The sequence below is a fragment of the Rana temporaria genome, chromosome 2, assembly GCF_905171775.1.
Source record: "Rana temporaria chromosome 2, aRanTem1.1, whole genome shotgun sequence".
Classification (NCBI taxonomy): domain Eukaryota; kingdom Metazoa; phylum Chordata; class Amphibia; order Anura; family Ranidae; genus Rana; species Rana temporaria.
The window spans coordinates 277,376,006-277,389,458 of record NC_053490.1 but is presented as its reverse complement, the minus strand read 5'-3'; the positions used below and the strand labels follow the sequence as shown (position 1 = coordinate 277,389,458).

The window sequence follows — 13,453 nt, the reverse complement described above, 5'->3', positions numbered from 1 at the left end:
ACTGATATATCAATGATGCGACACTATTCCTTTCACTAATATCAATAATGAGACACTATTCCTCCCACTGATATATCAATGATGGGACACTATTCCTCCCACTGATATATCAATGATGGGACACTATTCCTCCCACTGATATATCAATGATGGGACACTATTCCTTTCACTAATATCAATAATGAGACACTATTCCTCCCACTGATATATCAATGATGGGACACTATTCCTCCCACTGATATATCAATGATGGGACACTATTCCTCCCACTGATATATCAATGATGGGACACTATTCCTTTCACTAATATCAATAATGAGACACTATTCCTCCCACTGATATATCAATGATGGGACACTATTCCTTTCACTAATATCAATAATGAGACACTATTCCTCCCACTGATATATCAATGATGGGACACTATTCCTCCCACTAATACCAATGATGGGGATACTATTCCTCCTTCTAGTGACTACAGGCACTATGTAATTGTTTAGCTCCTACTGATGCTGGGGCATTTTCTACTTCCACTGGCCACCCCGGCCCCCCTAAAGTCTAAAGGACAGCCCTTTGTAGAGAAAGTTTGGAGATCTGTGGTCTAGTACATTGATTCTCTCACCTCGACTATTGCAACTTCCTCCTTGTTGACCTATCTCTGCACAAGCTATCCCTCCTTTAGTGTACATGAATGTCGTTCAGTGGCTACCGCCCCTCTCTGCTAATCATTCCACTGGTTTCTGCTCACCCAACTCATACATTTCAAAATACCAGACAATACACAAAGCTATCTACAACTCTGCTCTCACCTACATCACAAATCTTGTGTCAGAATAACACCCAAACTGTCCTTTTTGTTCCTCCTAGGACCTTCTGATTCATAGCTCTCTTGTCACCTCTTCCCATGCTCTCCTCCAGGACGTCTCCAAAGCCTCTCTCATCCTTTTGTATTTTCGAAGCCCAATCTGTTCGAGTATCGCCTACTCAGTCTGCCTTTAGGCAATCCCTAAAAATTAATCTCTTCAGAGAAGCCTAGATCACCTCCACCTAACAACTATGCTTTTACTTTCTCCATTAACTCTCCCCACACAGTTATTACCTTTTGTATCACATACCCCTCCTTTTTTGATTATAACTTCTTAGGATCAGAGCCCTCCTAACCCTCATCTATTGAATTGCATTGTGACTCTACTACCTCCCTTTAAATGTAAGGAACTGCGTGAACTGTTAGTGTTATATAAATCCTGTAAAATACTAATAATTGAAATCAGAAATCTGAGGTGGTAGTGATACATCACAGACAAAAAACCTAACATATCACTCTGAACCCAATTCAGTAGCAAATAAAATGGGGCTATGAAGGTTGCCTCCTGAACAAATGCCTTCCAGTCATTCACATCTGTCTATCAAAATCTGATAGCAGCCAAAAAAAAAAAAAAACACTCTACGCCCATTTTATAAAAGTTCAAATTGTGACAGAATCATTACAAGTCACCAAATTTTCTAATTTCTTTCATTACTTCATTAAGGGGGCCAGAGATGGGTTGAAATTCAACCGGTTCAACAGGGCAAGTTGGAAAATCTCTGTCGATTTGCAGCTGCTTATCAGCACATAGTTGCCAACATTTCAAATATATTTCCAGGAAGGCATTGCAGGTGGAAAATGACTTTAATTAGGGGCAGGGGGTTCTTTGCATTGGGTGTGATTCTATAAGAAGCATAAAGGGGACCTATTGTACAATTTAATTTGAAAAAGAAGGTCATGTTCATTAGTAAAAGGATTTATGAGTTCGTTTAGCTACCTACAGCTTCTCCTACTTGTACATTATATTTAATGGTGGCCATACACACTACAATCTGATTGTACAATCTAATTTTCACTCACCAAAATTATGTAATATGAGGACAAACCTATGCAATTAAATTAATCTCTATCCAGCTGCACAGGCCCTTACAATATATGGTTTTTGCAGATCTACAGCAGATTGTACAATCAGATTGTGTAACATGAGGAAAAAAATAACCACCATCTGTGGCCAGTGGGAGGAGAAATGGCCAATATCTTTGGAGAGTAAGAGGAAAAAAACACACCATCTGTTGTGAGTGGGAGGAAAAATGCCCATCATTTGTGGTCAGAGAAAGGAAAAAAAATCCTGCTATCTGTGGTCAATGAGAGAAAATAAAATGTCTGTCATTTGTGCTAAATGAAAAATTTTTTGGGGGGAAAAAATTGGCCACCCTCTGTAGTCAGTATTAGGAAAAAAATGCCAGCTACCTGTGGTCTAGGAGAAGGCGAGCGGTGCTTGTTATTATTGTCAGTAGGGCTAACAAATGGCTGCAATCTGTGGTCAGTGGGAGGAGAAATTTCCCCAGCATAGGTAATTAGTGCTTCCATAGGCAAATGAAAAATTATCTTGTTATCAGTGAATAAAAAAACTGGTGATTGGTAGGAAAAAAGGGGGAAAAATGGTGTTCAGTGGGAAGTAAAGGGGTAGGAGCAGTGGAAATCATTAATGGGTGGGCAGTGGGATTCAGTGTGGAAGGGGGCAGTGGTGCTCGGAGGGGTGGACAAGGGAGCAGTAGTGCTCAGTGGGGTGGACAGGGGGCCAGCGGTGCTCAGTGTGGGGGGCAGGGGAGGTGTATGGTGAACAGGAGGGTGAAGTGTGGAGGACAAGGGGGCAATGTTGAGAACAATGGGGAAGTGAGGGTGAATAGGGGGGCTGTAGGGTGAATGGGGAAATGGGATGGATGGGGGGCAGTGAGGTAAAAATGAGGGGCGATGTAGTGGATAGGGAGCAATGGGATAGATAAGGGAAAGGGAGGTGAAAAGGAGGGTGATGGGGTGGACAGTGGGCAGTGGGGTGGATAGAGGGCAAAAGTTTAGATGGGGCAGTGAGGTGAACAGGGGGGCAGTGGGATGGACAGGGCAATGGGGTGAACATGAGGGTAATGGAGGAACAGGAGAGTGGAGAGAGGGAAATAGGATGGACAGGGAGGCAGTGAACAAGGTAGCAATGGGTGGACAAAGTGGCAGTGGGGTGAACAGGGAGGTGGTGGTATGGACAGGGGCTGAACCAAGGGCAATGGGGTGGACAGGGGCACATATAGGGGGCAATGGGGTAAAAAAAGGAGGTGTTGAGGTAAACAGGGGACACTGGGATGGGCAGGTGGTGGTTAGGGATAATAAGATGGACAGGGGGGCAGTAGGGTGGATAGGGGCAATGGGGTGGACTGGGGCAGTAGGGTGGATAGGGGGCAATTGGGTGAACAGGTAGGCAGTGAGGTAAACAGAGGGCAGTGAGGTGAAAGGGGGGTTAGTGTGGTTGACATGGGGTGCATAGGGTGCAATAAGGAGGACAGGGGGGTGCATAGGGGGCAAAGGGGTGAACAGGGAGGCAGTGGGGTGAACAGGTGGGCAGTGAGGGTTGGATAGGGGAACAGTGAGACAAGTGGCAAGCATGATCAGTGTATTCTGCAATACATTTCTGACCAAGTTTTTAACTCATTCCCACTCTGTCCTAAATGGTAAAGTGTTCATTAGTAATGTATATCTCTGGCCAAAACTTTATTTATTTATTTTCTAGTGACTGAGGAAAGGTTAGAACCTACCAACTTTTTATTGCTCTCTGGAAAATTTCTCCTTACTCCTTACTTCCTGTATATCTGATGAGTTTCAGACAGAACAGGAAATGAGGAAGAATCTCAATATATCCTATCTACTTGACAGGGGTCAGACAGATTATGAGTAAATAAATATCCCCCCACATCCTGTTCATTTTATGGGTACCAGAAAGAACAGGAAGTAAGGCAAAATCTACTAAATGGCTTTCTAGGTAATAAGTAACAGACAAAACAGGAAGTGTGAGATAATCCTCCTACAGAGATTGTATTGCTGTTGGTGACCACATTAGCAACAATTCCCCCTTATTTATTTATTTTTGTTCGGTTGATGGGTGCCAGACAGTACAGGAAGAGAAGAAGAGAAACTGCATCTATTGGAACACGGACAGCATTTAACATGTGACAGAAACTTCCCCTAAAAAAGAGCAATGTTTTGAGTGATTCTCCTCACTTTTCTGTTCCGGTGATTACACAGAAAGCAAGAATAAATTTCTCATGTGGGGGGCAAAAGACCGCAAGTAAAATCTGACCATGGCTCTAATCCTTTCTAATGATAAGCAAATTGTACTTACATATTTATTACAGGCAATGTATGCAGTGCTTTACATGCTTGACATTCACATCAGTCCTGCTCTCAAGTAGTTTACAACCTGAAGCCTCGTACACACGGGCGAAACACATCGCTTTCCTCGTCGAGTTCCTTGTTAGGCTGTCGAGGAACTCGACAAGGCAAGTTTCTCCATTCCCGTCAAGGAAAAAGAAGACATGCTATCTTTTTGGCTTGACGGGATCCTCGACAGTTTCCTCGTCGAAAAATGTACACACGACCGGTTTCCTCAGCAAAAAAAAAATCCCAGCAAGTTTTTTGCTGGTTTTTGCCGAGAAACTCGGTCGTGTGTACGAGGCCTGATCCATATCTTACATGCATACATACGCATACTAGGGCCAATTCAGAAAGGAGCCAAATCATCTACCAGAGTATCATAGAAAGTGGGAAGAAACCAGGGCACCCAGAGAAAACCCACACAAGCCCCGCTGAGGTTCCAAGTCAGATCAGAACAGAAATGGAGGTCACATTTGTGACATCTATGTCCATTCCATATGGACCCATAAAATGGGAGTGCATCTGCCCAGATCTGCACACATCGTATCCCCAAAAGTGAATCTTGATGCAAACTTGTGTTTGGTCCAACAAAACTTAATGGGTGTAGAGATAATTGCAAATCCACTTAGTCCATTAATAAGTCCACCCATAGAGACACATATCATTTCATTTTTGACCTGTGTAATCACTTAGGTTAAAAAAAGTTTGTGCAAACTTTGAGAGAATGTTGTCAATATAACATATATAGTAAACTTAAAGCACACAAGTAAACCTGTGACTGAATGAAAAATAATGCTGAAACAACTTTGTACTAATAAATGATCAGAGACTTTACAGCTACAACCTTTATGCTACAATGAGTCAGTACCTTATAATGTTCTATAATTAATTATGCCTACAAATACAAATGTCTCATACTGAAACTGAAAGCACAGTGGCATTAGTACATAATGGTTTACTGATGACTGGATTTTCCTCTCCAGTACCATGGACCACAATCAAACAAGGTACAGAAAATAAATAAAACTATTGGCTACGGCCTTTAAGAGATGATGTACACTTTTCTCTTACCCCAGCCCAGACATAGGAAACGTTTACGGACCAGACGTGTTCTCATTTGCCCAATGACAGCTAAGTAGGATTGCCAGGCTTCGGTCAGTACCCAACAGAAGGATGAGAGAAAGAAGAAGTGCAAGAAAGCAGCAATGAGAGCACAGACAGCCTGCAGAGAAAAAAAGCCATGGGTTAGGTGGAGGAACCACAGTAGTGAGTTTCACATACCAGCCAAGTCAGTGCTATAGAAGTAGCCCAAGGGCATTGGTAAGTTAGTTCCTGGATAAAGCAGCTGTTGTGAAACTCAAACAAGCATACTATGTAGCATAACTACTAGTGCTTTTGTGAATTACAAGAAGTCTAATATGCAATATACCACCACAGCACTAGCTACATAGACAGTTTTAAGCAGATGTAAGCTCTAATGCATGTAATATGGTTTTCCAAAGCACCATGGGATTTATTTACTAAGTGTGCAAAATTTGGTGCAGCTCTGCATAGAAACCAATCAGCTTCCAGGTTTGTTGGTCAAAGTATAATTAAACAAGCTGAAGTTGAAACTAATTGGCTACCATGCACAGCTGCACCAGATTCTGCACTCTCCAGTTTTAGTAAATCTCCCCCTGTGTGTCATAAACAACTGTCCTTTTCCAGTAATGTTTTCACCTTTGTATCCTTTGTTGCATCCCAGTGCAGCTGAGCTCTAGCGACCTCTTTGTATTCACTTACTGTCTACATGTTCTACTTCAATGATGGTATTTATCAAGTTGTATCCTGATAGTGACAACAGTGGTCCATGCCTTCAGATCATGTGTAAAAAAAAACATCAATTGTAGTCTCCATTAGAAACCCCTTATGAGAGGTTGATCATGCAGGAGCACAACTGTGAGTCAGAACAGAGTGTTGTCAGACAATAACAGGAAGTGTCTAGTTTATACCTTTTATGGGAGGATCACCAGCTGTCCTTTTTAACAAAAGCTTCAGATTTTATAAAGTTCAGTTACTATATAAAATATACAGCGGGTAAAAAAGGTATTAAACACGTCACCATTTTTCTAGGTAAATATATATATCAAAAGGTGCTATTGACATGAAATGTTCACCACATGTTGGTAACAACCCGTGCAATTCATCCATACAAGAAACTCAAACAAGTATGTTCGGAAATTACGTTTTGTGTAATAAAATGGAATGACACTGGGAAAAGGGTATAAAGTTCAGTTGCTATATAAAATATACAGCGGGTAAAAAAGGTATCGAACACGTCTCCATTTTCTAGGTAAATATATTTCTAACGGTGCTATTGACATAAAATTTTCACCACATGTTGGTAACAACACATGCAATCCCTACATACAAAGAAACCAAAACAAGTAAGATCAAAAATTAGGTTATGTGTAATAAAATGGAATGACACAGGGAAAAGGGTATTGAACACATGAACAAAGGGAGGTGCAAAAAGGTATGGAAAGCCAAGACAAAAACTGAAATCTATCAGTAATTAGAACGCAATCCTGCCCCTTGTCAGTACAAATGAATATTATTATTATTATTATTATACAGGATTTATATAGCGCCAACAGTTTGCGCAGCGCTTTACATCAGGGAAGACAGTACAGTCACAATACAATTCAATACAGGAGGGATCAGAGGGCCCTGCTCGTTAGAGCTTACAATCTAGAAATATCAGCTGGTTCAGTCTCAACTGATGGCCTATAACAAGGTGCTTCTCTACCAAGGTGTCACACAATGATGTCATGATGGGTAAATACAAAGAGCTCTCTAAAGAACTTTGCAACCTTATTGTTGCAAAACATACTGATGGCATTGGTTACAAAGTATTTCTAAACTTCTGAATGTTCCAGGGAGCACTGTTGGGGCCATAATCCGGTAGTGAAAATAACAAGGTTTCACCATAAAATGGCCACCACCAGGTTCTCCTTGCAAGATTTGTCAGAATATTGAAAATAATTATTAGAGTTGTCCGAGAGCCAAGGACTACTTGTTGAGAGTTTCGGAAAGACCTGGAATTAGTAGATACAATTGTTTAAAAGAAAACAATAAATAATACATTTAAACGCCATAGCCTGTATGCACACTCTCCATGCAAGACACCATTGCTAAAGAAAAAGCATATTGAAGCTCGTTTAAAATTTGTTGCACAACATTTAGACAAGCCTGTGAAATACTGGAAGAATATAGTCTGGTAAAATGTGACCAAAATTTAACTCTTTGGATGCCGTAATACACACCATGTTTGTTCAAACAGTGAAGTTTTGAGGTGGGAACGTCATGGTGTGGGGCTGTTTTTCAGCATACGGTACTGGAAAACTTCATGTCATTGAAGGAAGGATGAATTTGAAAAATATAAATATATTTTCCTAGAAAAATGGTGACGTGTTCAAAACTTAGATTATCGCTGTATGTTATATGAGATTTAGGTATACATATACTTTAAGTTAATAATCTCCAGTGGGCAATTGTTGGGGGGGGGGGGGTTGCGAGAGCCCCCTTCTTTGGGTTGCAGGTGAAAACAATCACCCCATCACTCATATAATTTCTCTTAGTGAAGGTTGTGGTTAGTGTAATCACAATAATTATTAAAGTACAAATTAAAGCACACCTCTTTGCATTGTTTGTAGGAGAGCTGCCTCTATTCCACCCACCACCACCAACGCCTTAGTGTTCATTATGCTGTTCCCATCCTCACTATTTATGAAGCTTCTGAACAAAATGCAATGCTTTTATTTCAGCAATAAATCACTAATTAAAGAGACATTTATAGCTAGGGTATGTTTGTTGTTAGTGAATGACAGATGCAGCGAAGAGGATGAATGCTGGTAGCAGCCTAGTAACATATAATATACAAAGGGAATGCATATAGTGACACAATCTTGAGTTTGCAGGGCTGACCTCCCCCTCCCCTTGCCACCACCACATTGTCTGTACCAAGCTCCTATTGTACCATCCCTGTTCCCAAGTAACTTTGATTTTTTGAACAATTTTATACACCTGCCCTTTTTTAGGTGCAATGAACAAATAAAATACACCTTTGACACAGCACCACTTCATTCCTACATTGATTCTCTCTTCAAATCCTACCACCACCCCCCCCCCTCCTTTCCCCACTATATCTGATCTACTGTATAACTGGCAGCATATTACTGAACATGTAACTTAATAGAGGTATTGATTAAAGCATCGGAGGGAAGGAATAAATTCAGACACAGAACACAGTGATATCCTACACCAACGTGCGTAGGATGTATTAGGAAGAAGCAGTGCAGATGTAGAGTGGGGGCTTGAGGCACAAATTATTTGTAAGCTGTTTCCGGGCACTAGTAACAATGTGATAATTGTAACAAGCTGAGCATGTTGATAACGTGATACTATTTTTAACTCCAATCCTCACTCTTCTGAACGCAGTTCGTTCTGTATGCAAAAATTGTATACATGCTTATATTTATTATAATTGCTTCTATTCTTCACATTAAACTCTGCAACAGATGCATCCTATAATTCTGCCAAGAGGTATAGAAAAGCATTCCAAAAAACATTTTTTTTTAAATACCTGTGAAGTGGGTCAAACACATTAGCAATCAGACATAAGCAATTGATTCCCCTTTTCATAGTTCTTTTTTCCCCCATCAGAGACATGAACATGAACAATCATGTATTTAAATGCTAGAGATCTGCAGTACTCATTTTTTTTATTTTTTAAGAAGTAGTGGTAGAGGGGTGCTGGACACTTATTTTCACAGGTTATAAAAATGTGGACATTGAGCCCTATTGACCTGTATTCAGCACTTCACCACAAAGACAGGGGCCCACCTAGGAAAGAACATTCTCTCAAATGGAGAATCTACGTGTTAGGCCTTGTACTCACGAGCAGACATGTCCGATGAAACCGGTCCGCGGACCGTTTTCATCGGACATGTCTGCCCGGGGACTTCTGTTCGATGGCTGTACACACCATCGAACAGAAGTCCGCACGTAAACAATACGCGGGGCGTGTCCGCGCTTTTGCCACGACGATGATGCGGCGATGACGTGGCGACGTGGGCGGGCCTGCCTTTTAAATGCTTCCACGCATGCGTAGAAGTCATTCGACGCATGCGAGGGACGGCGGGCACTCGGACATGTACGGTAGGTCTGTACAGACGACCGTACATGTCCGGGCGGACAGGTTTCCAGCGGACTGTTTTAAAGCAAGTCCAGGAAACAGTTGTCCGCTGGAAACCTGTCCGATCCGCCCGAAAATGGTCTGCTCGTGCCTACACACGGCCAAACATGTCTGCTGAAACTGGTCCGCGGACCAGTTTCAGCAGACATGTTCGGTCGTGTGTACGGGGCCTAATAGATCAAAAAGAGTGCCACATTTAAAATCCTTAGATGTCAAGTCTTTAATGTTCAACTGGTTACAACAAGCAGGGAAAAGGATATGCGTTTCGGTGGCCACACTATTTTCATTCATCGAGGCTGGATGAATAGAAGAATGTTAAATAGACTCAAAAGTACCCCTAAGTAGTCTGATCTGCAGGCCGAGGATGTTATAAACAACAGTCAATGCTGGTGTTCATAGTAGAAGCGGCTAGTCCCTTTTTTCGAGTCTATTTAACATTCTGCCATTTTACCCAACTCTGATGAAGGGTGACTGTTTGCCCCCGAAACACATTGGCTGTCTTTTGCCCTGATCGCTATAACCAGTTGAACAATAAAGACTTTAGACCCCTAAGAATTTTTTATTTGCCATTCTTTTTGACCTATTACATTTTAACATTCTTTTTATGTGAAACCATGAAACTACTCATTAAAAATAATCATGTAGCCAATAGCTTTTTTTTCCTGACAGAAGTAGCAACCTTAGATATCACTGTACACATAACAACTGGCGTCTTATGTAAGAAAGAGATATCAGTATTATATGTTTGGATGCATATGCCTATGATATATGTACACATTTGCCCTGTAACATGCCTATCCATATCCATTTTATGTACAGGGTAGGCCATATATATGGATCCACCCGGGTGGGCCATTTATATGGATACACCTTAATAAAATGGGAATGGTTGGTGATATTAACTTCCTGTTTGTGGCACATTAGTATATGTAAACTTTTCAAGATGGGTGGTGACCATGGCGGCCCTTTTAAAGTCGGCCATTTTGAATCCAACTTTTCTTTTTGGTGTATCCATATAAATGGCCCACCCTGTATATTGGCCAAGATTTTAATAAAGACACTATTCTTTTGCTTAGTAACATAAGCTTTGCAAAACTAGGTAAATGGTTACAATTCTTAAACTTTAGGAGGGTTAGGCCTGTAAAAGAAAGAGTTGTAAAAAATATTGTTGTAAACAGATGAAAGTACACAAAGGGGAAAACACATTTCTGACCTTGCTGAGTGCTTGGGACTGTCCCACCAGAATCAGAACATTGGAGGCAAGGATGGACAAACAGAAATTGAGCAGAATGATGGAGCGCTCGGAACGAATGAATCTGAAGAATAAAATAAATCAAGGATATTACCTATTCAGATATAGAGACATACATATTGAAGTACACATAGAAGAGCCAAGATTGTAGCTGTAGTCAAAAGTATGAAGCTGCACATGAAACACAGTAGAAGCCAATTACTAGCTATAAAATGTAAGTGGAATTTTGTTGCCATGTCCATATGTTCAAAAACTGTGATTTGTATTTTTTTGTGATTTGTATATCTCTGTAGCTTGGCAGATGTGTGATAACGCAAAATGTACAAATATCTCTTTGGCGTGTCTGGTCTAGCTACCTGCTTGTTGATTGAGGAGAAAGCTTTGATACACAAGTATGACTTCATATATAATTCTTGCTAACAAATGAAACCAAATGTGCCAGCCACCTTGTGCTTATTAGTTGTTATGATCTTTCAAACTGCTGCTACAGGTAGCCACGAAAGCCCAAGGACATGCAGTCTTTCTGCCCTCTAAGGCATGTCAACTGATTGGCTACCATGTACAGATGCACCAGATTTTGCACTCTGCAGTTTTAGTAAATCAACCCCATGGTTACAGCTTGGACCAATGTTTATATGCATGTGCCATACCGGTGGAATCCCAGTGGATGTTGGAAATCACTGTAGTAGGCACTAGTATTACAGGGATTGCCGCTAGCATCCAGGTCTCATACTGGGAGTTTGCCATGCTGCTTACTAAACACAAGATGTCTCCCACTTGGCACAGCGCCAATCACAGAACACTTTGCATTTTCTCAATGAATACAAGCTGTTCTTTGATTGGAAAAGGTGGAGATCATGATGTCACTGCCCTGCCTCTTAAACTCCTCCAATCAGAGAACGCTTTGCATTCATTCAGATAATGCTAAGTGTTCCCTGAATGAAGCCCATGCCATATATAGATCAACATGCATGTCTGCCTCTCTGGCTACAGACACAGAAGGGGAGGAGTGGATAGCACCAGTGAAGGTGAAGAGAAAGTTTGCGGTCGCTGTGTGCAAAACTATTGCACAGTGCAGGTAAGTATAACATGTTTGTTATTTAAAAAATAATAATTTACAAACACTTTAATTTACTTGCAATGTGCCTTTGAACTTGCTAGAAAATTAGACTAGTCAATTCTATGGCATAGCCCTCTCCTCTTTTGGGACTGACCTCTCCTCATCTGTGCTGGCTGGCCCAGCTCCTTCCCGTTCTCATCCCTAATAAAAAACATTTTATGTAGCTACTGGGGGAGGAGCTTGGTGGAATGCTACAAAGTGTCACTTAACAGCTTGGAGTCTGCTGGGGTTGCTGGCAACAAATCCCAAGATGGCTGTTCCCAGCAGCAGTCTTGTAGAAAGGGAGGCTTTTACAGGTAAATAGCATGCCTTAAATATGTTAAATGCACATAGAGTATTTTGTGAATATATTTTGTTGAAATGAATGTGAACTAAACCTCCCTTGCACTCATTTTATTGCAATATCTTCAAGTAGAACTAAAAAAGGCAGTGTGAAGGACCAATTGTGTATTACAACAAACATACCTCCAAAATGCAGCATAAACAGCAAGGAGAATGAGCAAAGCCATGCACGAGACAGCACAGCCAATCATCAGGGGGACCGATGGAGAACCAGAGACATCCATCACCTGCAGAGACAGCAAAGTGTCAGCTCTTTGGAAAAAAGTGCCCTTATTATAAATGTATCTTGATTGCTGGATAACCAATCAACGTCACTTCATCGTCAAACTGACTTACAGCCAGGAGAGCCCTCAGATATGTTAATTTTCATAGCCAAGTCCAGGATTTACATAGATGGTTATCTGAATACTGTGACCAGTGAGATCAATCAAATCATTAGGATCTGTCTTCCTCAATTTACATTGGGATTTGATTCATATTTTTGATCAGCAAAACCAAAATATCATGTTTACAAAACATATTGATGTTAACCCAAAGTCAAAGTCAGTATGACGGAGAGAATGAAATAGCATGAAAGATGGATAAATAGATAGATAGATAGATAGATAGATAGATAGATAGATAGATAGATAGATAGATAGATAGATAGATAGTATAAATTAATTGTCTAATACAATTTACTTTCACTGAACTGTATAAATGCAGCAATTTTCTACAAGATAAGGGCATGAACATAATTCACATACAGCCACGGTAGCAATAAAGCCTAGAGAACAATAGAAGCTATGACACGAACCAGCTGCATACCACATAGTCATTTAGAGAATAAAATGTCATATTCCTGACACTTTAAATAAATTTGTTTCTGCACAGCATGACACATGCTACCCCTACTCATTTATATAAACCCACCCCTCTGCTCTGTATAGAGCGAGCTGCGTACATACTGACAGCACCTGACTACTGACCTCATAATATCGCTGTTTGCAAAAACGGGGGGTAGAATGATATGCAACAGTTGGGATTTTGCACTTGATGTGCCATTACTGAGTTACGGTGCCCAGAGAACAAATTATAAAATAACTTACTGTGAGAATGAGAATATACATTCTTTGTAAGATCTCATGATCATCTGTGTTACCAATCTGGCACACATTTTATAGGCAATCTTATAGGGCAACTTTAGCTTATACTTGGGTTGGAGGGTGTGTACTCTAGATGTAAGCTCTAATGAGCAGGGCCCTCTGATTCCTCTTGTAACAAATTATAATGTAAAGC

The 13,453-nt window shown here is 40.8% G+C and overlaps 1 protein-coding gene across 10 annotated transcripts in view; it reads right to left on the bottom strand.

Moving 5' to 3' along the window:
* The window catches only part of ADGRB2 (adhesion G protein-coupled receptor B2), a 609,344-nt gene that overhangs the window by 55,182 nt on the left and 540,709 nt on the right, over positions 1-13,453 (bottom strand). For all 10 annotated transcript variants that reach the window (XM_040337071.1, XM_040337074.1, XM_040337076.1 and 7 more), the window contains 3 exons: positions 12,299-12,402; positions 10,675-10,777; positions 5,297-5,447 (listed from right to left, as the gene is read on the bottom strand). In XM_040337071.1, the coding sequence (XP_040193005.1) occupies positions 5,297-5,447; positions 10,675-10,777; positions 12,299-12,402 (358 nt within the window). The remainder of the gene's footprint in view (positions 1-5,296; positions 5,448-10,674; positions 10,778-12,298; positions 12,403-13,453) is intronic.